The sequence below is a fragment of the Gopherus evgoodei genome, chromosome 12, assembly GCF_007399415.2.
Source record: "Gopherus evgoodei ecotype Sinaloan lineage chromosome 12, rGopEvg1_v1.p, whole genome shotgun sequence".
Taxonomy (NCBI): Eukaryota; Metazoa; Chordata; order Testudines; family Testudinidae; genus Gopherus; species Gopherus evgoodei.
The window spans coordinates 37384035-37409047 of NC_044333.1; the positions used below are offsets into that span (position 1 = coordinate 37384035).

Below are 25013 nucleotides of genomic sequence, written 5' to 3' on the forward strand. Positions count from 1 at the left end.
GGTTCGGACACAGATTTTTACTTGGGTCTCCTACATTGCAGATGAGCACCCTGCTTGCTGGACTAGTCTGGTCTGTCTCTTGCTCTGCTCCTGCCCCTCCTGAAATTCCACTCGGGACCTGAGAAACCTGCCTGGCCAATCGACCTCTTTCCAACGAAAAAAAGTTTTGTTTAAAGTTTTCTAACTAGCTCGAGTTCTGCCCCATTCCCCATCCCACAGCACCAGGGAGCCCTAGGCCCCAAGCAGGTGGCTTACACACTGGACTCCATCTCGCTTGCCTGGGACTATCATACATGAAAACATCATTACCCCCTGAGAACATACAGCACAAAGATCCCAGCTCTGACCAGTGCATTTCACACAGATGGGAGTGATACAAATTGCGCAAAGGCCTGCTCTCCACTGACAGCGCTGCAGCCAGCTTTCGCTTGGGGCGCTGCCCATGAAGGTCCCCAAGCAATCTAGCACTGAGTGGGTGCCCTCAGCCACAGGGGAGCTGCCTGGGCCCTGGCAGCTTGCCTTGACCCCAGCCATCCGCATGGCTGCATCATCAGGGCAAATAGGCATTTGCACAGCTCCCCCTGCTGGCCAATGAGGTTAGCTGTACCAGTGCAAATGTATCCTGTCTACACCAGGAAGCTTGTTCTGGTGCATTCGCTACGGATGGCTGAGAGCCCTGCTCCAGACAAGGACTGGGTGCCTCTAAAAATCCAGCAGAGAGTCCCGTAACCCCTGAAAATCCATGGTTTCTGAGCTACTGGCATCTGCCACGTCTCTTTAGATTTTATACATGCACACGCACACAATTAATCTGCCTGCCAATCAACCTGGGATAAAGTGGTAACATACTTCTCGGAAGAAAAATCTACAGCTTACAGCAAATGCTAACAAAGGCCCTGGCCTGGTGCTGCCTGCCTGAGCGCTCGGGTCCAGTGGCATATGCTTCCGATGTTATCAGGGTCGCTGCGCCATATTAAGGTGGAGAAATTGATTAGAAGGTTACTTATCTCCAAGCTCAAGCTGGGCCTGTAAAATCTGGGGAGGGAGGTGCAGCCAGCAGCTGTTCACCAGCGGGCTTTGCTTCCTGGGTCTCACCTGGGTGTCAAACAAATCCTGCCCGAGGCTATCCCTCTTGGCTGGCAGGAGCCCCGCCCAACCCCCTCCCTCAGTCAGCAGTGCCCTGAAGAGTTGTATGGGGGTAGAGCGGTTCCAATCCAGTCGGGGGGGGGGTGTCTCCTCCTCCTTACCCCCCTCCATCTCCAGGTCAGCATTGCACACAACACAGGCCCACCTGGAGAGAGCTTATCCTCTCTGAAGGAGTCATACCCAACCAGGCAAGCTGCCCCAGGGGGGTGGGGGGGTTGGCCTCTCCCCTTGCTGCTGGGGGAGGATTTGGTGGGGAAGAGGGCAGCCCAGGACATGCTGGGATGAAGAGAGGCTCTGTGAAGGGGAGGCGACAGGAGGGGAGGAGCTGCCCAAGTGAACTCATGGGGGAGGACACGCTTTAGCTCAGTTGGGTGGCTGGAGACCCAGTGCCCACAAGCTAGGAACCACGGCCATGTGAAGTCAAAGCTACGGTAGGAGATTGCTGCCAATGGCTGCTAGCAACAGGTCCCCTTGAACTGGCGCTGAGGAGAGTCCACACGGCTAGCAGAGACGTCCATGGCACTGAGACCTGCAGTGCCAGGGACCATGCTGAGAACGGGACAGGGAAACCAGCTGCTCCATGGCAGCGTCTTACTAACCAGCCTGTCCAGGAACTTGCCAAGACGGGGGGCTCTGTGACAGGCAGCGAAAAGGAAGCATCTGGGCCCCGCCGGCTGGACTGCGAAGGGGAGCACCTGGAAGGAACAGTGGAAGTTCCCAGGGGCTCCTGGCTCTCTGGCTTTTAAAGGAACACTTTCCTTCACAAAGGCTGCGAGGTGGCAGGATGCCGCCTTTATTCCCTGTTCGAGCGAGACAGGCACGTTCGCTCCCACTGCTTTCATCTTGTCATGTGGGGTGCCTCGGCATGCAGCCACGCTGGGCTTTTCAGTCAGGGGATGGCAGCGCTTGACACACGTCAGCGGGCTCTGACTGCCTGGCTCTTCATCTCCACCTTTCATCTCCATTCCAAGGGGGACCAGCCGTGCGCCACTGAAGTGGGTGCTTAAGAGAAGAAAGTGCTGAGCGGCGGCCAGCTGAACTGGCACCTGCTGCAAACGGCTCGGGAAAGCTGGGGTGTCAGTCGTTCCAAGGGAGAGCGGGACTGAAAAGGGGTCAAGCCCTTGGCTCCCAGCAGTCACTCCTTTCTACCTCTGGGGTATCTCCAACCGGTTCCTAGCCAGCCCCCCAACTAGGGGACCGGGGAGCTGAGCCAAACTTCATACGGGCATCTCCACTATCTACTGCCCATCCCTTCTGCTCTCCCTGGCCCCCACACCTCTCCGATCTCCCACCTTCCTTCCACCCTCAGCAGCTGCCCTCCCCCACTCAAAGGCCCCGGTCTACACCAGAGAAATTCACGCCAGTGTAACTCCCTTCATGCAGCGCCAGCAGCATGGTCGCAAAGTGGGGCTTACCCCAGCCCACCCAATGTCAGCACCGCGCAGTGGGGCAAGCCCCACGTTCCATCCAAGCAGTGCACCCCCAACAGAAGCTGGGGTGACAGCGGTGTCGTTACCTCCTGCAAATCTCTCAAAGGCAGATAGGAAGAGGATGGGCTGCCATCTTCCTCCTCTCCCCTTAGCCAGGCTGGCTGCAATTCCTCATTGCTTTCTCCCCTGTGTTCTATTTGCAACCCTGCCAGCTGGGAGCCTTCCACACCTGCCTTGCAGGGGCAGACGTTGGAGCATGGCAGAGACTGACCCCATCATGTGACAGCTCTATTAACCATCGGTAAGCCATGACCCCTGCCAGGTCTCTGGATGATGGAGCGTGACTTTATTACCTATGCACAGACAGGAGGGGCAGTGAAGAACCAGGTTCATTGCTTAGGAAGGATGCGCTATAATTTTTATTTCTTTAAACCCAGGTTAAATGGGCCATTCCTCCCCTTACCCAGACTTATTAATATATGGGTCAAAGGTTTCAGGCAAAACCCTTGCATGCCACGGGACCAGCACACAGGGGGTTGAATAGATCTAATGATGGAGTGATTCTCTATCTGGGTGTCCCCTCCTTCTCAGATCTCTGTAATAATACCAGTGGGTGCACCAGCGCTGACTGTCAGACACATACAGCTGTCACATGCATTAAAAAAATAATAATCAATGTAGCAAACAACAAAACAGAGCGAAAATTTAGGCAGCTAAAACAAATGCAGCCATAAAAAGACAGGAATCCTAGCAAAGCTATCTGTGCAATTAAGCAGTTTTCTGCTGTATAGTGATAATCACCTAATTATACTATTAATGACAGTTCAACCTGCTCTGAAATAAAAGGACATTCTTCCAGAGTAGGATGCCAGCTGTTTGTTACAGATGTCAAACATCTTTAAAGCATCATTATTAAAAAAGGGGAAAAAAACCCATATAACCAACACAGCCGTATTTCCCTCCCTCGCCATGTAAAAATAACACAGCGGAGAAACGGTTGCTGGCTAAAAGAAAGAGTGAGCCAGGGCACAATTAAAACCTGAAACAGGAAAGGGGGGGAGGAAGGCAGCATATTTTTATTTTAACTGCGTCTTTAATTCTTTCCAATTAAATAATTCATTGAGGAAGAGGAATGTTTATCCAGTATAATAGCTCTCCCAGTGACTCAGACTCAACTCCCCATGTAAACAGAAACTGTAAAATACGTTGTCATCTCAAGCAGTTAGCCAGAGCCAAATTTAGAGAGCTGCAGGCTATTTGTGGCAGCCCCAGCCTGCCATTCGCGCCTGCCCTGAACTCAGCAGACATATGCTCGGGTTTTCACTCCCTGCCAGTATTTCTTCGGCGCATGTGCGCCTTTGACATTTGGTAGCACGAAGGTGTAATAAATATCCAACTTTGGCTTTTGACAATAAGCAGCTGCATTTAATTATCTACAGTGTGCAAAGGGAGAGGGGGGTGGACAGAAAGAAAGAAAGAAAGAAAGAAAGAAAGAAAGAAAGAAAGAAAGAAAGAAAGAAAGAAAGAACGAACGAAGGGCAGAAGAGCATGGCAGGTTGTGGAGAACACATCGTTCTCTAGGGGCGGCTCATGACGGTTCTGATGGCCTCCTGAAAGGTGCTGAGAGCACACGGCACTCACACCCCTGGTTTCACATCCACAGCCCAGGATCGGGGTGACTCTGCCCTTTCCCAATGGGTCTGAGCCCACCGCCAGGTAAGCAGACTTGCTCAGGCTGGACATGGCGCTGTCGTTAGCCTGCAAGCTGCTTTCTCTGCATTTCTGGCCAACAGTGCAGACGGCGCCCCGCCAGCTTTGCCATCTGCACATGCCAGTGGAGCAGGGCAGCCCGCCCGAGTCCAGTGCCAGGGAAAATGGGATCCAGCAGGTGCTCCAACCCAGAGCCAAGCGCAGCTCTGAGGCAGGGCACAGGGGAAGGTGGGGTTGTTTATTTCCCTTTCAAAGGTGAGATTTCCAGAAGCCAAATAGATCCATTTGGAAAGGTCGCAGGAGTGGAGGGCGCCAGATCCAAGTGAAGGCAGATGCAGGAGACATCAGCAGTTAGCTTTTTAAGGTAACATCTGCTACGTACTAATCTGCTTGTTGGCGCTTCAGCAATTCATTCATAGGCCTCTCCACCCTGGTTACAGAGCAAACCCTCCTGGCAAGGGGGAGATCAGATGTTGGTAATGGAATTAATGGTTTTTGGGACTTCCATGCAATGTCACAGGTACCCTTATAACCAAGTGGCTTTCGAGTGGGACGGGAGGGGAAATGGGAGGGGGGGAAGCTGGGCAGCCTATAATCCGCCACCTCCCCTGATGTAGCGGCAGGAATTGCATGTGTTCTCTGCACCATGCCACAATGTGGAATGACAGATCAGGGGCTCCTGCCAAAGCCTGAGGGGAACATTTGCTTTCCAAACAGCAGACCATGACAAGTGACTGGCCTCTTCCAGGCAACTCGACTGGCCCCTACTCCAGCTCCCTGGCAGCCAACGACCGCAGCCAGCAGAGAGTTTTTCAGCATCTGCTGCAGTGCCACTTGGGGCTGCCTCCAACCCATGGGGCTCTCGCGAGCGCTCCAAAGCTACAACGTGTCACACTTAGGGGCTGCTTGGCTGGGAGAGATCCTGGAGAAGGCCCAGTGCGGCATGAAATGCATGAGAGGATAGTCCGGGGTGCTCTTCCAAACCAACACCAGGGGGTGCTGTGCTGCCGGGTGGACCATCGTTCAGATCAGATTAGGTAAGGTTGTTAAAAATTCCTTAGTGCTTTTGCAAGAGCCCAGGTGTTAGCCCCAGTGTCCTGTCCAACTTCCCGTCTGGATAATTATATTCTGCCTCCCTAAATCAAAGCAACTTCCCATTGTCATCAGCGCCTGGCAGCCAGCAGAGACACTGGCTCCTCCTCCCGTGTGCATCCGACAGGGGCTACCCCAATCACAGGGAGGGCGGAGAGGAGGGGCCAGGGAAGAGACAGCTCCATCCAGCAGGCCACGGCTGGGTCTGCTCCCGTGCAGCACCCTTGCCTTAGCCTCATCATTGGAGCTAAAGGCTTCAGGCCAAGTCCTAGCCCCACAGAGTGAGGTCGGTGGCAGGTGCTTGCCCCATTGCCTGCATTGGGTGCAGGCCGTGTCCGCCCCTTTCGGCAACGGGCAGGTTGTGGGTTATGGAGCAGGACGATGACGCCTGCCTCGGGTGCAGCTGGGCACCGGAGGGGGACGCCCACCGAACAGGGAGCGGCTGTTAGGGCAGAGCTAGGGTGACCAGACAGCAAGTGTGAAAAATCGGGATGGAGGTGGGGGGTAATAGGAGCCTATATAAGAAAAAGACCCCAAAATCGGGACTGTCTCTATAAAATCGGGACATCTGGTCACCCTAGGCGGAGAGCATGGCTTTGCCCAACCTGCCCATGCACTGATTCCCAAAAGGGCACCAGCACCCGACACCCGCTCAGCTGTAATGAACTCTCTCACTCTCGACCACCCTCCGGGCAGGTGCCAGCCTGGGTAGAAGGGCGGCGGCAGCAGAACACACAGGAAGAGGTTAAAATCTCTCTCTTGTGCTGGCTGCGGTGCAGGGGTGTGAAAACGCCTCCCCCCCTTTTCCCCTCCCCTTCCCCTTCCCCTGGAGCTGAGGCCGGCTGGCTGAAAGCACCTCTGCTAATCACCGCTCAAGCTCTTGACACTTGTTCTGGGCACCGCGGTGCCAAGCAGAGGAACAAAAGGAACCGGGCCCTTGGCATCCTCTCCTGCACACAAAGGAGAGCCAAGGTGACAAAAATCTTTGCCTTTCCAGCCGCCCGCCCGCCCGCCTCCCTCCCTCGCAATGTTATTGATTTCCCCTGCCTGCTCCTCAGGTCACAGCTCCCCTCCGCGCCAGCCATGAAAGCACCACTTAGCCCCTGTCCCGCCTCCTCCCCCCACAGCTGCCTCTGCAGTAATTAGTCCATGGACGCCCAGACATCAGGCCTTGTGCAGGCTTTTTTTGCTTCCTCCTTTTAAACCCTCCCTCTTTCTTTCCTCTCTCTCTCTCCCCCCCTTTCAAATAACCACAGGGAAACTAGCAAGTGGGTGACACTGTTGCCATGACAACCAAATTTAGGACTGAGGGGTGTCCTGGAACTAATCCCGTGTGAATTACGTTACAAGAGGGGGAGAGTGTTATCACCTCGGGGCTGAGCCACGCCGGGGAGCTGCAGGGAGACGGGCCAGAGAGGGGCACAGCATCGCCAGGTGCCGGGCACCCGCGTCACCCACGACTCCAATGGGAGAGGTGGGGGCTCAGCACTGCTGAAAAGGAGGCTGAAGGATTGTCCAGATGACTCTCACCTAGGCAGAGCCCAACTTGTATAGAGTCACTGATTTTAAGGCCAGGAAGGGCCATTAGGTGATCCGGTCCCAGCTTACCCCTGTCCTGAGGCCAGTCACTTGTGCTTGACTAAAGCACATCTGACCTCTGGGGTGTGTTGCCAAATTCGGCTTGTTCATAGGAAAATGGACAGGTGGGACAATTGTAAGCCCTGATCCCACCAGCTACTCTTCATTTGCCAGCACTAGGGGGACACCAGTGGGGTTTGAACTGTGGACGAGTCTGATCTGTGGCTGCACATTGGCTTTAAATCAAGGGTGTTTGTGCAGCCGATCTGACAGAGGAAACGCATTCGAAACAGTCCTGAATACCTAATGGGATTTGAACCAAGGCGAAGCCTTGTATCAGCCTGGTAAAACAATAAACCAACCCCAGCCAGGGGCCTTTCAAGACCAAGTGGCTTTGTGGCCCAAGATCCGGCCAGGTGACAGTCTGGTCATGGCTGTTAGCTGAAGCATTCTGATTGGCTGGTGACATTGACCCACCTGTCTTTGTCTGCAAGATTCCTATTGGGGCTGGCAGGGAACTTGCCAAGGGAGAGGGAGGTGAATGGCTCCCAAGGCTCAGCCAGGGAACCCAGTTTGAGCTGGGAGTGGGGGCTAGTGATCACGGCAGAGGGGTGAGAGGCTTTGCCACAGACTGACCCCACAGCCTGGGGAAAGTCACATCAGCTCCATGGGCCTTACTTGCCCCTCCATGGGGATTAGCGGGCTAGAGGCGCTTTGTAAGCACCCTCCTGATGGGAGAAGGGATAAAAAGCTAGTCCCCCGCCTTCTCCATCATTCACAGGGCACTCTGCTCCGGGGCTGTCAAGAGTACTTTTCATTGCCAGCCGCAATGGCACCGCAGTGGGGCGTACGGCATTGCATTCGCTAGGTGCTCATCTGCAATTTGCAGGGAGTGTGTGCACCCATGTGAGTGAGATGGGGATGATGGGGAAGCAGGAAACTTCCTTCGCACAAGCCCCACTTCACAGGGCATTTCTCACTCTCCCACAGGAATGCCCTCATCTATTCATCAGCTCTGGTTCTGCCAAGGCTTGCTAGGGTAGGAAGTGTGGCCTAGTGGATACAGCACTGAACCGGGGTTCTCTTCCTGGCTTGGTCACTAGCCTGCTGGGTGGCCGTAGGCAACTCCATTCCCCTCCCGTTGCCTCAGTTTCCCTTTCTGTAAAATGGACATAATGCTCCTGAGCTCTGTAAAGCACTCTGAGCTCTCTGGAGGAAAGGCACTGCACATAAGAGCTTGGTATTATTATGATGTTCATCTATTTAAAACCCGTACTGGAGAGAGGCGACAGGTGCCGCTTTCAGTGTGACAGAAGTATCGCCTCAGCGCAGTCCCCCATTAGTCACCCCTTCCCCCCAGAACCCTTCATGGGGGAGCTCTGGAGGCAGATACACACTGCAAGGCGTGTGATTCAGCTACCTAGGGCCTTTTTGTATAGCAGGGCAGAACGCTCCTGGATGCTTCTAACAGCATCTTTCATCTAAGGATACAAAAGCGCTTAGCAAACTATTAACCAAGTGCCACATCAACCCTGCCTCAGGTGCGGTAGGTCAGCATGGCACCCATTTTACAGCTCCGGATGTCGAGCCACACATGCTGGTCAGGCCCCTGTAGTCCCAACTTGCATTCCCCCACTTTAACTACTAGCTCTCTGAGTGGGAAACAGAGTCCAAGCCGCACAGTGTGTTCTCCCCAGCGAGGCGCCTGGAGGCGGAATTACGGCCATGGCCCAGCAATGAGGCAACCTCAGAATTAACAGGACCTTTCCCTTGTAGGTGCTAAGCAGGTGCAGCTGCACGGAAGGGATGTGAACGTCCTCGCTGATGCCGGAGAACCCTGCCCACACACCTTCCCGAGGGGAAGACTGCACTCTAAGAACAGAGCAGGGCACCGGAGGAACGCAGCTTGGGTGACTCATCCTTAACGCAACGGAACCAACACAGGCAGGGCAGCGTTTACACGGCAGACCCTATATCCCACCATCTGCTCTGATCTGCTGCCTAATATTGCCGCTCTGGGCTGAAATTAGGAACCATTCACAGAGGCCCTGATTCTGCAGCTATCTCCATTCAGCAAAACACCTAAGCATGCGCTTAAGACTTTCCCAGAGCTTAAGCATGTGCTGGAGTGGGGTCCCAAAGAGAACCCCAACGGGATAATAGCACTGCCTAGCCAATCACTGGGGAATTCATGGGTATAAATGAACGAGAATCAAGGTACCCAGAGATCCCTCTCTGGGGCCCCAAAGAAATCTGCAAGCTTCACCAAGCTGAGGGTCTGACCCACAGTGACCGAGAGCCCAGGGAAGGGACTCCAGTGGCTACATCGGAAGGCTGGGAGAAGCCAGAGAGCACGTGAGGTCAGCACAGCCTCCCACAGGATGCTGAAAAGGAAAGGGAACTCCCGCACTCTTCACCGTGAGCACCACCTCGTGGGACTGTTACAGGGCCCAATCCCAATCCCAAAGCCAAGGGGGGGCTGCTACTGATGTGTGTGACCTCCCCACCCCTACTACATCCATTCTGGCTCCCAACTGAGTTCCTTTCCACCACGCGTCAAGTTCGGAAATCAATTTCTCTGCCACAAGCAGTCCCAGCCCCCCCCCCCCCCGCACACCCTCAAGGCTGGCAGCTGGACAGCTCAGAGGTCAGCCACTAAGGCCCGTTGCAGCTGTGCCCCCAGGAACACAGCTTCCCCTCACATTCAGCACCCCTGCGCCGGGGGCTGAGTTGAACTGATCTGACCAGGTGCTCCAGCCAAAGGCTGAGCAGGACGGCATGAATCAAACCAGCCATCTCATAGCCAGCAAAAGACTTCACCACACTGATCTTCAGCCCACATCCTTCACAAGTGCAAAACAATCCAGCCACGCAGAAAGAGTCACCGATAAAGGGGCAGCACCACTAATGGGTTACTCTGCAAGGACCAGAGCTCCTGGCTGTGAAGCTGGCAGCCTGGTAATGGTCCTTATTGGGGAACAGCACCCACAACAGATAGCTCCATTCAGCTCACAGGGAATGAGCATCAATCGACAGCCGCCTGCCCGGGCTGCCTTCCAACCCCCTTGACAGCACTGCAGACAGACAGGAAGCGTCCCAGGAGAAAGCCTCCCAACCAGTTACTGGGATAAATGGCAGAGAAGCAATTTCAAGTTTTCCATTCCCCCGGGTTCCTTGCTGGACTTTAGAAGAAGCCTGGCTCCTTTGATATGAGCCCTGATGATGCTGTGAAAGCCGTCCTGCCCCACTTCAGCAGCAGCAGCGGATACTGTCTGGTTGCCATATCCCTTTACTAATGACTAGCTGAGCAGCCGTGCAAGGGAGTGGGTCTGGTGCTATGCATGGCTCAGAACTGCACCCTTCACTAGAGGAGGTGCGGCAGGGAGAGGGAGAATTTCCACTCTGATGAGTCGGTTCCTCAGCCTGGACCATGCACCCATCTAGATGGAGTAATCAGACCCCCAAAGGGTGTCGTCTGTTGTAGTTCCACCTAGGCAGCCAGCCACAGGAAAGAGTTCCTGTCTACAAAAGAGGGGTGGGTGAACTAGGGTTTACAATGGCCAGCTAGGTCCTGTCTGCTCCCAGCTCTAAAGCAGCCCTCGAAAGGTGAGCTGGGCTGTGGTTTCAGCCTTCCTGGCCCTGTTCCGGTTCTGGGCAGACCAGGGTTTGCTTTATGAGGATCATTATTACAAGTGACATATGCTCAGCAGATTGGGAACAGGGTATGGAGCTTTCCACGACGGGGCCACCACTGCCCTGGCACTCCACCTTAGCAGTGATCATCTCGCTCATTCATTTCCTAACGCCTGGATTATCACATAGCCTGGTGGACTGCGCGATGGGGAACCAAGCCCACTGCAGAACTGTGCTGGGATCCCCAATTCACTTCCACCTAACGGTCAGAGAGTTTTGCATAAGTGGTTAAGCGCAGGACTAGGAGCTCTGCATTTGAACCCTGGCTCTGCCACTGCCTGGCTGGGTGGACTTGGGCAAGTCACTTCTCCCCAGCTTTGGTCTCTCAATCTCTAATGTGGGGCTGATGAGCAACCACTGCCTCACAGAGATGTTCTGAGGCACAACAGTCATAAAAATAAAGCACTCAGGGGGTGCTGGGTGCTAGAGAGGCACAACATGTGGTTACTGGTCTACGGCCCACATAAACCCACCCACACACACACACATCCCCACTGGCGCTCTTGTAGGCAAGGTGCTGGAGAAAGTATTGCCTCCAGGAACACAGACAGGTCCTAAAAGAACAGGTGGCACCTGCACTGGAATGGAAGGAGCTTCCATTGCTGCTGTCTCTGCTGCTGCATCTGTTCCCTCAGACAGAGGCCTTCAGGCCTCAGGCAGTCAGTCTAGCACCTTTCCTCAGTGCTTTCCATTTCAAATAAAAGTCATCTAGGGTGTGAGGCGCTCACCTCCCTGTTCTCCTATCTCCCTGCCCCTGCCCACTCAGGTTACAATGAGCTGTTGGCCTGACATTACACACACAGCTCCACCCCTTTGACCTGTGGGTTTATGCAGGTCGCTGTGCATGACACCAGACAGCACAGGGACAGGTCCACTGATGGAACAGAGACGGTTACAATGCTCCACGGGGCTTCTGCAGCTGAGTCACCGCCATGATCATAAAACCACTCTGTAAAACGCTTGAAAGCCTAACTTAGAAGGTTGAAATTTACATCTGCTCTGACCCTACCTGTGCTATTAGCATTTCCTAATGCCTCTGGTAGCTGCGAAGGCCTGCGTGCAATGATTTCTGTTTGACAGCACCGTGAACAGTCCACACATAATTTTCCTTAATTGCTTTAAATCTCAAAGGCTGACACTTCAATGCACCTCTTCTTTCTGACGCTGGTTGGAAAGAAAATAGACCATTTGGTGGATGCTCAGAGAAGACAGAAATACAGTGGCCTGTGAAGGGGAGGGGAATATCACTCTGCTGGCAATAGATCATACCTTTCTATCACTTCCTGGAACAAATCCTTTTCTCACGTCTGCAGTGTATCTATTTCGATATTAAATGCCGATTGGTTTTACGAGGTGTAGGAATTAGTGATCTAGCATTGACAGTAAAACAGAAAGTTTCACGCAACAGGGGGTACTGTAGGTAAATACCGCTGGACTGGAACATGTTAAAAAATATTCTCCCACATCTGCTTAGAGACTTTTCAGGCATCCCCTGTTTGATTTTACAGGACCAAAAAAAAAAAAAAAAAAAGGGAAGCATTTGTGCAGTTATTATTGATTTCCATTTTAAGCAGTAAAAACCAGAGCAAGCGAGAAATGGAAACTCATGAAGACGAGTCCCTAAGGATCATCAAGACCTCATAAAAACACAAAAAAGTAGGAGGGAGGTTAGGGATCTGCACCCAGAGCAAAAGAAAAAAACATTGGCACCGAATGCAAATAAAACAAAACGAATGAGGTCTGCCTCTCGGTTTTTATCTTTTGGGACATGTTTCCTGTTGGCCAGCACGGTGCATGTGCGTGGTGCTATATAAATAATAACTGTGCCTGCCTCAGATTGCACAGCATCCCTCGCACCGGTTTCTTTTTTATATACCCTCTGTGCGAAGTTTAAACAAGTCTCAAATAAACAATAAGCACACGTCCCAGGGATTGCAGCCGCTGGGCTGAGAGATGCTGCGGAGCACCCCTCTCAAGCATACGGACAGCTACTATTACAACAGGGATTGCCACAGATAGCTGAGTATTTAGGATCTGTCTGGGTGACTGTAAGGCCCACACAGCTATAGGATCTGAAGGCCTCCAGGTATTAGTGATTTATCCTCTCTATCCCACTGTGAAGTCAGGGTCCTAAGGACCCGTCTTAAGGGTAACAGGCCCTGAAATAACTAAACTGGTTGCAATTCATACCTTCAGTTCTTTTGGTGCAAATCTGTGTGTGGACACGCTGATTATCTCTTAGACAAGTTACACCTGTGCAAATCCACTTTGGCGGCATGACTCCGGATTTATATCAGCACAACATGATCGGAATACAGTTTACCAACAATAAGCAGCTGAGAAACTCAGGAAAATCCTTCAGAACACAGAATTGACCAAACCAATGATATTTAACAAGACAAAAGGTCAAACCAGTTGCTGGCATTCATACGTTACCATTGCGCAGCAATCAGAATCCCCTTCTCCAAGTCTCCAGCAGACTTTAAAGAGCACTGTTGCCAGTTTAAAACCAGGCTGTTATGAAAGACTCACTCACCAACAACCTTTTCAGTACAGGGAACTTCGTATCAGCTTAAAGACCTTTGGGGCTCTTTTTTTCAAACAGTTCATTCCTGTAACTAACTGCCACATGCAAAACCCATTTCCTGAAACAAATAACCATCACAAACATGCCTGCTATGAAACCACCAAAGGAGTCACAACGGCAAAGGTAACTGGAGAGCTAGTCCTCCCACCAAAACCACACGCCTGGTGCACGCAAACAAGCGAGAGAGAAACTCGACAGCCCGAGCGCTGCGGTTTCATTTGGGCGAGGACTTTAATTTAATATTTTTTTGAAATACAGATGGGGGGGGGGGCAACCAGCTTTTTCTAATCTGCTGTTAAATTATCCATCTCCTTAAAAGAATACGATCTTCTTAACGACAGGCACATTTTCCCCAAACTTGCACTGAAAATCAAAAGTTGGTGTGCAAACTGTTGCTCCACTGTGAGGGGTTAATGAAGAGGAAACAAAACAGAGCCTTATTCTTCCCCTGACATAAATCTCTCTGTATGGCTTACCTACTCGCAGAGTGTCAGGAAAGCACATGTCAGAGCTGCGACACACACCTCCTATCAGAAGAAAGTAACCCCAGGGACTTGGAGCAGAAAGGTAAAGGGGAAAAAAGCGGGGGGGGGGGGAGGAGAAAAGAGGAGAGACTTCCAGTCGCCACTTTGGTGCTGTCTGCTACATGATCGGAGCTCACTGAGCCATGAAACAATATTAGGCACCACTCGAAAGTAACTTCACACCACACTTCTTAATTCACCTAGATTACTTAAGTGCTTCTGCCGTTTGCTGTTAAATAAAACAAGGCTCACCACTTAGGAAACCGAGCAGGGCGGACAAGAGGAGCGAGATATGCTATACACCCCAAGGGCTAGGTGAAAACTACAGAGCTCACCTTGCACAAGGATTTCGGAGGGGAGGGGAGAGGGAAAGAAATACACAAGAGGGCCCGAGTCTCTTTTCTTTTACACCGAACAGCCCTGTAATTCTGGTGACTCCTCGTGCAGTTATTCCCCATTTACTCCACAATACTATTCCACACTGCAGTGAGGTTACTCTTGATTCACACCAACACAATTCCACTGACTCCAGTGCAATGAATCCGGATCTACACCAACCGAATTCCATCATCTCTGGCGGAGATACTCCTGATGTGCAGGAGTGGGGTGTACCAGAGAATCAGCGCCCTTGTTATTATCAGCTGTACAATGAAGGGGGGCTGGGGGAGGACACACAATCAAACACATCATGCATCTCCTTACCTGGTAAGTAATACAGAGGGGGTTTCAGTCCAAACATGATTTATGTTACAGTTCCATTGCGACCAGAAAAATCAAGGGTGAAAAGGATGAAGGGGGTTGTCGAAGAAAAAAAAATAAACCACACGGGGGGGGGGTTTAAAAAAAGAAACAACCCCCAAAGGCAAAAATAATCTAAATAATAATAATAAAAAAATTGTTTTTAAAGCAGCAGGGATGGGGAGGGGGGAAGGTCTCTTGTCAGTTTCAGCAGCAGCCTGTCACCTGCAGATCCACACGGAGGTAATTGACTAACAACACAACAGCACTTTAAACAGCTGCCATGCCTTGATGCCTTCCCGTTTTTCCTGCCTTTTTAGACTAGAGATGCAAATTACACATACACAAAAAGAGAGAGAGAGAGAGAATGAAGAGTGAGGAGGAGAAAGAGGGATGGGGGCAGAAAGGAGGCTCCTGGGCTGTAAAATCTCCTTTAGGGATTACTCATTTGGAGAGAGAAGAGGGGGGGAGCAAGCCCCCAAACCCTGCGAGTTGCACTCTCTTCTCCATTCAATCATTTGAATGCCAAGGGCGAGCGAAGGGGGGTGGGGGGGGGGCGTCAGTGGATTTGCTTCCAACAGAGCTTCATGTTCAGAATCAAAGGGGGGGCCGGGGAGGAGAAAGGGGAAAGACAGATTGAGAAAAGAAGGGGGGGGAGGAATCTCTCTGGTTACCAAGGAGAAATCGGCCTTGTTTTCTTTCCCCCTTAGCGACCGGCTTCCAAAAGGGAAAGGTGGGGGTTAGAAATGACTGGGCTGAAGTGAGGCTGAGGGGGGACAGCCTGGCCGGGGCCGCCGAGGCAGGAGCTGCTGCGGGCTGGTCTCTCCTTTCCCTCGTGTCCCGCCACTGACTCGGGAAGGGGCGAAGGGGAGAAGGGGAGGAAGGAAGAAAAGAGAGAGAGAGACCCAGGCTACAGCCAGCCGGGCGGAGCGAGGAGAGCGCCAGGCACCAGAAAGCCCCTCGATCAATTTTCATGCAAGAATCATTATCGGTAAATTGGAAATCTGGCTACTTGACAGCAGATTTGTCTCCTCTAATGAAAGCGAGAGGGTAGGAAACCATCAGGCATCTGTTCATCGCAGGCAGGCTCCAGCGCTTAATGCCGGGTTAGTGTCTCCGCTCCTGAGCGTTCATCTTCTGCTTTTCCCCATTGCTTTTATGTTTGTTTTCTTGGGGGGAGGGAGGAGAGATGGGGGCGGGGGGGGGCACAGATGAATTTGTAGCAGTTTTCACTTCCGATCTTCCGGGGTGCAGGACGCAAGGCGCCAAAGACGCCGATCCTCGAAAACCTGGGGTGCAGAAGTCTCTTCTCCAGTCCCCCCTTCCCCCAGATAACAGCTCCCCCCCCTGCTCCTCCGACCCTCCTCCAGCATTCAGCCCCCCACTCTTCGCAGCCTTCCCCCCGGAGCTGGGCTGTGTTTCCAAGCAGCTGCTGATCAAAACCAACCCGAAGGATGAGCCATACAAAAGACCTCCCAGCCACTTAACAAAAAATTGCCTTCACCGCATGCCCTGAGCTTTCTCTTCCCTCTCTCTCCGCCTGGAACATAAAAGACTGACAGGAGCAGCGGGGGCCAGGAGTTAACTCTTGACTGAGGAGCAGAGAGAGAAAAAAAAGAGAGGAGGAGGATCCAAAAACTCCTACCTGCCCCAGAGGCTGGCAGCCTGGCTGCTCACAACACCCCCCCTTGCCAGGTTCAGACTCTGAGCCATGTCCCTTCCCCCCCCCCATACCCCCTTTCCTCCCCGGCCCGAAAATATCCCCGTTGTGACTGTAATCAAGCGCCTGATACAAACTCACACATCCCCTCTCCCCCGAGGCATTATCGGATCCGGGAAGACATGCTCGCAGGCAAATCGGGCTCATAAACGCTATTACAGAGCTCTGGCTGCACCATAGTAACAAAGGCTCAGGTTTAATTTGCTTTAAGTAAACGATCAAGTGACACAATGTGCTGTGGGGCCTTCGGTCCCTTTCCGCGGCCCCCTCCAGAACTGCCGGCTGCTATGGCCGCCAAAGTTCACCAAGGCAAAGGTGTGATATCTCCCTGCTGCAAGAGAAAGCCACATCCTGTCTGATAACTGGCCAGCCCAGCTTCAAGATACAGTCACTGCACAAAGGTGCGGCTTCCCCTCTGAAGTCAGAGTCACAAAGGATCCCAACTGCATGGCCAGTTATCCCCTTATACCCAGAAGCCACCAGCAGGCTGAAGGGTCATCATCTGCATTCCTGTCCATGCACTGAAGTGGGGTCTGTACCTCAGCTCCCAAAGCCAGGCACAGGTCAGGGGTGCACGGCTACTCCCAGGCAGGCAACTACAGCCTATTTGAAACCAGCCAGGTAGTTGATACCACACACCCTGGGCCTGTTCCAAAGCCCAATGGGACCTGGAGCGGGACCTGCAGGACAGAGAAATACACAAAGGAGGAACTGTGCTACTTTCAGATGATGCCAGAGTCCCCCTGAAGCTAATCTGGCCAATAATATTTTGTGCAGGACAAACAGCTGGTTTTTTTTCTGGTTTAAAACCACTGTAAAAAAACCCCAGTGCCTACATCTGCCAATATTGGAGCTGAAATGATTTCTGGGAGAGCAAGCGGGGGCCTGAATTCAGGGCTCTCAGGCACCCAAGTATTTCAGAGGCCCTTTTTTAAAACTACTTTGCAGGAAAATACACTGGAACCAAAGGGTGTTCCTCCCCCACCCCCTGCAACCGAACACGCGCGCACACACACGTACACATGGTTTTATTAAGCAAAAGTAAAAGCACTTACAAAGTGAAATGACTTTGCCTTGTCCTCGACCTGTCCCTAACGGTTCAGTGGGTGTAGACAGAGCACAGGCTCCTATCAGCCCAGCCAGTCTGGGCAGGAGATAAGCAATAGCTTAATCCCCCCCACCCCCATTGCTCCTGAACGCTGGGGTAGCCGCAGAGCAGAGCGGGGGGAGGGGTTGACCCAGTGGAAATGATCTGTTCTGGGGCCATGACAACACAAATGCTGAGCATCTGGCCCTGCCTTTTTTTTGTTGTTTTTTTTTTGCTGGGTGACCCGGGCTCCCCTGTGGGTTCGTGTGCCCGGGAATCTCTCTGGCTCCAGGGCCCACTGCCAGGGCACTGGCTAGCATCACCCACCCTGCAAGGGCTTTCAATCTCCAGCCTGCCCTCAGCACCCAGCCTGCTCTGACTTTTCTTTCTCCAGCACCAAAGATCCCAACGGTCCTCAATCCCCACATCCCCTCCCTGTCCCTTGGGATTGCCCCCCGCCACCAGGCACCCACCTCCTGTCCCCTCACACTCCGAACGGCTAGCCGCACCCACACCTCTGACCCATCTTCACCCCCCACATCCTGCCTTCCCCGGCTCTCCCCCGGTGACACAGCAGCACCAGTGGAGTCACTCCAGATCCACGCCTGTGAGCGAGCGAGTGCAGATGCAGCCAGCCAGCTTAGGCCAGGCTCCCATCGAGCCAGTGGCTAAGGAATAATGGCCAATATAACCTCTAAGGTGATGCTTCCTCCCATCATGACCCCAACTCGCCTGCTAGTGCTGAGGTCCAGATTGTGCCGCAGCCTCTGCCCCCCTAAACCCTGACAACAATTCCGCCCGCCCACCAAGCTCTCTGTTTTCAGCAGCCAAGCCTTTGCAGGCTTGTAATTCGCTGGGATGACACTAATGGCAGAGGTAATTAATACTCCCCCCCCCCGGACTGTATATGCTAATGGCGTGAGCCATAAAAATTAATTTGCAAACATGTCATTACACAATAGAGGTACAGGCAATGAACCTGTAATTACAGGCCAATCACAGAGCGGGTACAGAGGGAGGGATGCCTTGCTAATCCATTCATTATTTTAATAATATAAAGCTCTTCAGAATGGTTTCACTCAGGTAAGTTGGACTCCGCTTCAAAAGCAAGCTGTGCCTCTGACGCAGAGAGCACCTCTTGGCAGGCTTAAATAAATATCAATTAATAAATACCAACGTGTACTTTTCATCAGCACATCCCAAAATGTTTTACAAAGCAAGTCAGTCTCATCAGCCCTATGGGGAAACTGAGGCATGGGACAGGGAAGTAACTTGGCCAAGGACACCCAGCAGCAGAGTGGAGAACAGAACCCAGGTTTCTTGCACCCCAGTTCAGTGTGCTCTACACTAGGCAAACCTGCCTCCAACCAGCAAGAGAGGAGGAGAGAAGCTAGGAAGGATGGACACATCAGAGGCAACTGCCTGAACCTAGCAAGCATGGGACAGAAGTGCTGAGTCTGCTCAGCTGACAGCCAGATGTCACATTCCCCCCGCATGTGCGGGGCTGTCTGGGCCCAGAGTTTTGCTTTGGCCCAGGGCCGCCTGGGAACTTCAAAGCCCGGCTGAGTTTGAAGGATCCCAAGGTTCCGACCTGCCTTTGAGCAGAGGGAGGACAAGACGCAGGCCTCGCTCCTGCAAGCAGCTCAGTGCTGGTGGATCCTGGGGGCTCTGCCCTGCTGCAGAGGGTCCATCCAGGCAGTGTCTGTAAACCCATCTCAGCCAGGCCTCTCCCTTCCTATGTGTTGGTACTGCAGCCAGCACACAGGGATCCTGAACCAAAGAGGGGCCTCTGCACAGGACTGCGATCCAGATGTTACAGAAGAATGGCACCAACAGCAGTGATGGGGAGCGGGGCGGCAGGAGGGCAAAGCTGAGGTGCCCCCGTGACTGGATGGGAGCCTCCAAGTCAGGCTGAGGGAGGGGGGTACACGCTGCGGTGCAGCGCTGGGCCACCGGATTGAGAAATGGGCCTGCCTGAAGGAGCTCTGTGCCTTGCAACATCTGAAACCTAACCGAACTAACCGACGCCCTGAGTCCTCACCCCCGGCCAACCTCCCGCGGCTCAGTCGGAGAAGGAAACGTCTGTGAGCCCACTCACGTCTCCTGTGTTACACAGATTCTTGCTTCACTTGAACAAGGTTTTCAAAGACGAGGCCAAAGGGGAAAGTTCCCAGTAGAAGGTTGGTCCGATTGGGAGGCCCTAGATCACACGGCATGCGTCTGGCGGCGTGAGCATGGGTCTGAGAGCCACAGCTCGAATCCTGGCTACGTGGCCCAGGTAAATCTCTTTCCCCTCCGGGCCTCAGTCTTCAAATCTGTCATCTGAGGCTGCCAATCCTGACCCACTTCCCAGTGGGGAGAGAGGATGAACTGGCTACTGTTTACACCGCTGCAGAGCCCTAGGCACTGGCAGGGTGATATCAGCAAGGTGCTACAGAGAGGCGGGGGGGGGAGGGCACTAACTCGACCTGTTTGGCAGGAACCGCTGGCCATGCATCACCATCTCCCTCCAACACACTTTCAGCCCCAGCTCAGAGCTCTGCTGCAGAAGCACAGTTCCCCCACCAGTCTGTGCACTGCCCACTCACACTCACCGTCCCCAGGCCAGGGCTTCCAGGGTTTGGCGACGGGAAGGGAAATGATGCCAGGCAGCGGGAATTGGCCACCTGGAAACGAGCCATTGTTTGCTTTTGTGTATGGAGCGCCAAAGGGTGGGGTGAATAATCCGGCTCAGGGAGCCCCTCCGGGGTTTGGCGTTTTCGATGGAATATTTCCCCTGCATCTGCCAAGTGCCCTTTAAACTCTTACAGAAGCTTGCTCAGCGTCCAATGACAATCCTGGAGTGTATTCATCTCCCAGGAGGGCCTAGAGGTAACAAATGCAAAACCACAGAGCAGCCAGCTGACAGCCAGGCCAGGCCAGGCCAGAGAAAAGCAAAGCAAACCCGACTCCTCTCTCTTCATGGGACGCCAGGGCCCTTCCCCTCTCAGGATCAGCTGTGAGCTAACTACTGCATCTGGATCTGTGCTGCAACAGAGGGGCCCTGCCTGCCCTCTAGCGGAGGAGACAATGCCATAGCAGAGAGACAGGCCATGCAAGGCATCTGAAGGGGATCAAATCAGACCCTCTCCCCACTTTGTAAGGTGCGGAGAACGCTGAGGCTGTCAAGTCAGAGCTGCCAAGAGCTCCCGAAGATCTCACCGGCACGCGGCAGCATCTGCCCGTCTCCTTTTCAAACCCTCCAGAGCAGCAAAGTCTGCTTTTAGCAGGAAGCCTCGGGGATAGCCCAATGCTAGCAGCGCTACTTCCCATAGGCCCTGCTACTCCCTCCCCATGGCCTGACCCATACCCTGTACTCTGGGCTCGTGCCAGCCACAGCAAACAATGATCAGATACCTTGTCTGCCTGGGAGCACCAATGTCTGGTGAGGGCCTGTGTGAGCTCACCGCTGAATGTAGCAGCTGACACACAAAAGTGGGTGACTCACCCCGTGTCCTACAAACACACAGGGGAGTGGGGTAAACTGCAGCACTTTGTACATTTATAGCGCTGCAATCAGCCTGCCCCGTCCCTTCAGTTCTCCCATCACGTACGATTGGAGGCTCTCAAAGCCCATCGCAAACGTTATCAAACTGACCCCTGTGAGGTAGGTCAGGCTAATCCCCATTTTACTGATTGGGAAACCGAGGCACAGAGACCTTCAGACCAAGATCACTCAGCTGGTCTGTGGCAGAGCTCCTGAGTCCTAGATGGGGGTTTTCAACTTTAAATCCTTGGGCAAGCTTCTGCCATAACCCCTAACAAATGGCTCCTGGTCTCCTGGTCTTATTTATGGCTTTGCAATGGACACAGCTTGTTCCTGACACTGAGCACGAACAGGTAACATTTCCACCTGCCAAACCCTGAGCCATACGTGCTGGGATCCCTTCCTTGCTGCCTGCGTTCTGACAGGTGGGCAAACTTGTGCCCAGGGTTCTCTCCCTCTGTTTTCTTTGCAACCCACAGTGCCAGGGAGGCCAGGGTAGAGCGCCTGCCACTTTCCCGCAAGTCCACTCCTTAGCAGGCTACGCCAAGTGGACCATCAGAAAGCGGGCGAGGGGCAGGGAAGGAAAGTGGTGCCATGCTGAGAACGCTGCAACTCCTTTCACTTTGACCCAGATCCCACCTAGGTGGGATGTGCTAACCAGGCCCCTGCGCTGACCCAGAAGGGCAAGGTTGGAGCGCCTCGTTCCCACAGCGCAGCAGAGCAAGCAGGGGGCCTAGATGCGCATGCACGGAGCATTCAGATTAGATCTCAGCTCTGAGTTAAAGCGAAAGCCTCGGTGACAGGAAGAAAATAAGCCCTGTCTTTCCCACGAGTTATACAAGCTCTTATGAGCTACGTGCATGGGCCTAACCTACTTGGGTACGTACAGTGAAATATGGATGCTGAATGCTGCCCACATTCCCTTGGCACCTGTTTGCACCCTGCCTCTCCCGCTGTGCTTGCCTGGGGCAAACCTCATTACCAAGCAGCTAAGAGGACGAAACAGGTCAGTGAAACCTGCAACTGGTGCACCCGGCTCTACCCTCCTCTCTCCAGATGGGCTGAAACAACCCGGGAATGTGCCAGGGAGTGACCCAGAGAGGGGTATGCGGCCCTGTGCTTGAAACAACCAGGTTTCCTGTGGGGAGGGGAGATCACACACACCACCACGGCCCAACCTTTGCTGTAATTTGACGGGAACATTTTTGACCTGCAAAGGCTCCAGGCAGCAAAACGGGTCCCATTCAAAGGAATGCGGCTCTTCCAAGCCAACGAACCCTCAGAAGCTCAGGGTGGACTTTATGAGCACTCTTGCAGGTCACAGCAGGGACTGAGGTCTCTGAGGTGAGTAAGGATAGCAGGAGTTTTCCAGTACCTTGCTCTGCAAGCTATGGGATGGCACCAAGGAAGGGACACTCCAGCTCACGACAGGTCTCTGACACGGGGGCGCAATCTCCCAAGGGAAGGGCTGGAAGGCCCAACCACGCAAGCTGGAACCAAAGGGAACATGTACAATGCCCCCAGAGAAATAAAACCTGCCCAGGCCTGCCTGTGTCCCTATACAATTATAACGCTGGGTGAAGCATCAGGTAGTGCCTGAATTTCTGGATAGATGGGCTCTAGCCTGCCTCAGGCAGCCTGTGACCATGGGAAGAGGTGTGTCCCCTCTTCTGAATGCCATAAACTTTTGCCAGAACTGGAGTGGGCTCCCCGCTTTCTTCAAACCATGTTAAGCACAGAGTATGAGACAGGTATCAGGACAGGTGCAGTAGTGCTGGAGGACAGGAGCAAACCACAGGAAGGACTCCTCATTGGCTGCCTGGCACCAGCTGGACCCACAATCAGAGTGTGGTGAGTCAGAAGCACAATGGACGCTAGAAACCTCTGTGTGTGTGTGTGTGTGTGTGTGTGTGTGTGTGTGTGTGTGTGTGTGTGTGTGTGTGTGTGTGTGTGTAAAATGGGCACTAGAAACGTGTGTGTGTGTGTGTGTTGGGTGCTAGAAATGTGTGTGTGTGTAATGGGCACTAGAAACGTGTGTGTGTGTTGGGCGCTAGAAGTGTGTGTGTGTGTGTGTAGAAATCAAACAAACAAAATAATCAAAGCAGCACTGGCGACTGCCTTACATTAAATAAGAAACTTAGCAATGATTTCCTGTTCTCATTGACCTTTGACAATGCAGAACACAGACATAAATCCATATTTTTAAACCAATTTGAGCCCCAGCCAGGCCCACAAAACCATCTATAGCCTCCGATTTGGATGGGGAATGAGCTGGAAGGCAGTGGTTTCTTTAGGCAACATTCCCCAGAGGGAAAATGAAGTGAGAGCGAGAGAGAGAGCAAGAGAGAGAGAGTGAGTGAGTGAGTGTGTGTGTGAGAGAGAGAGAGAGATAAAATAAGGATTATTCCTCTGACACTGCCCCCCTAACTCATGAATAAAACATATGGCTGTGTAACTGGCTAATTACGAGGTGATGACAAACCCGCTAGTCGCTGGGAAAAGAAATCAGCTTTTTAATCACCCAAGTTCCCTCTGCCTCCAACGTAAGTAGAATAGTATATTCCGGTCTCACACACATACCCCATCTCCTTGGCAGACGGCCCCCTTTCCTGGCAGACATTTTGGGTGGTATGTTCCAACGAGCCTAAGGGAATGATGCCCAAATCCCCCTGGAATCTCGGCTCCTTGGGAAATCCCAGCCCACACTCTCTGATGTGTCCCCAGCTTGGTGGCATTTGGAGGGGCTCTCCAGGGTCTTTGCACTGACCTATAAGCAGGGCAGGGCTCAAACCAAGCCGTACCCGGCCCCTGCGGCCGCAGCCAGGAACTGAGGGCTGACCTTGCTTGTGCTGGCTCTCTGCACAGGGGGGAATTTCCCCCAGAATGCACTGGGGGTTCTCTCTGGGGCGCACATTGCAAAAGCCTCCAGCGCCTCCCCCAGCCAATATATTCACCACCCTTCTGGCTCAGACTGAGCTCCCCTTTGCCCACTCCCAGCTCCACTCCCTCGGACAGCTCAGCACAGGCCTGACGCTCACTCACCCTGTTCGCCGCTTACCCGGCAGGGTGCTTGGTAAAAGTGGAGGGCCAAACGCTGCTCTTGGGTACAGCAGTGTAAATCTGGAGTAATCCACTGCCTTCACAGGGATTACTCCACATTTACACCAGCCTAACCGGGAATCCTCAGGGGGTGCAAATCAGCCTCATTTTATTGGTTTCAATAGCACTATGCTGAGGATTTGGCCTCTCCCACTGATTTTTACAATGGTCCCATCCTGCTCTGAATGAGTAAAAACCACCTGCCAACACTTTGTCTAGGTCCTACACATAAACAAAGCCGCGCAGCTGCCACGTCCATTGCTCGGAAAAGGGGGAAGGTGGGCAGAAATCAAGCCCCGTTACGCACGGTTCAAACGCTAGCAGATTGCTCCCTAGCCCTTCAATACGCCCGGTGCGGCAGGGGAGAACCTCAGCACTTCCAGCCACCACTGATCCCATCTCTCAGCCGCCTTCTCCGGGCTGAGAGCAGCCTGCCTCTCGCTCAGCTCAGCAACTGCCAGGGAACATACAGAGCGAGCAGAGGCTTAAACGTTCAAACACGTTGTGCTTTTCCCAGCAAGGCACCTCAGCCCTTCACCTGCATGCCAGCCACCCCGCTGCAACCCCCAGCTCGGGGTAAGATTGATTGCCCGCCAGCCCTGCAGCGGTCCGAACTCAACCCGCTTACACAGCTTGGCCAAACAAGCTGGGAAGTCATCCCCAGGTATTTCAATGCTGTTCAGCCTCCAGGAGAGGCAGGAATTGCTCAGGATTTCCCCAGCGGGGGTGTCACGGGGCATGTTGGGATGAAAAATGGGCAGATGGACAGACAGGCAGAAGGTGTGCATGGGGATGGACAGGCAGTGAGCTCTATTAACCTGTCAGCCCAGAGAGTTGCTGGGGGCCCTGTTATTTCCAGCTGGATTGCTCAGCGTGCTGGGGACGTTCCATAGGGCGCAATCTGCCCTGGTCAAGGAGAAGCAAAGGGACCGGCTGACCTGGTCGCCCTTTCTTGTCTAGCTCTAGCAGCGATGAGGCGGAAACACGGAGACTGGAGCGCACGCTGCATCTTTGATCGATGACAGATGCTGGGTCCTCTCTCCTTTTATCTGCCATCAAGCTGCAGGCATGGGCAGAGGAGAG

At 53.2% G+C, this 25013-nt stretch overlaps 1 protein-coding gene across 9 annotated transcripts in view; it reads right to left on the minus strand.

The window, feature by feature from the left end:
* GSE1 (Gse1 coiled-coil protein) overlaps positions 1-25013 on the minus strand; it is a 355568-nt gene that overhangs the window by 96716 nt on the left and 233839 nt on the right. Inside the window, exon 1 of one of the 9 annotated variants that reach the window (XM_030581358.1) lies at positions 17274-17352. The exons of 6 other annotated variants lie outside the window; for them this stretch is intronic. Coding sequence is in view for 1 of the 3 variants with exons in the window: in XM_030581355.1 (XP_030437215.1) it covers positions 14463-14499 (37 nt within the window). In the remaining 2 variants the exon portion in view is untranslated. Of the gene's footprint in view, positions 1-13085; positions 13143-14462; positions 15817-17273; positions 17353-25013 lie in introns of those variants that run through there. 2 more of the 9 variants (XM_030581355.1, XM_030581363.1) reach the window with 2 other exon arrangements.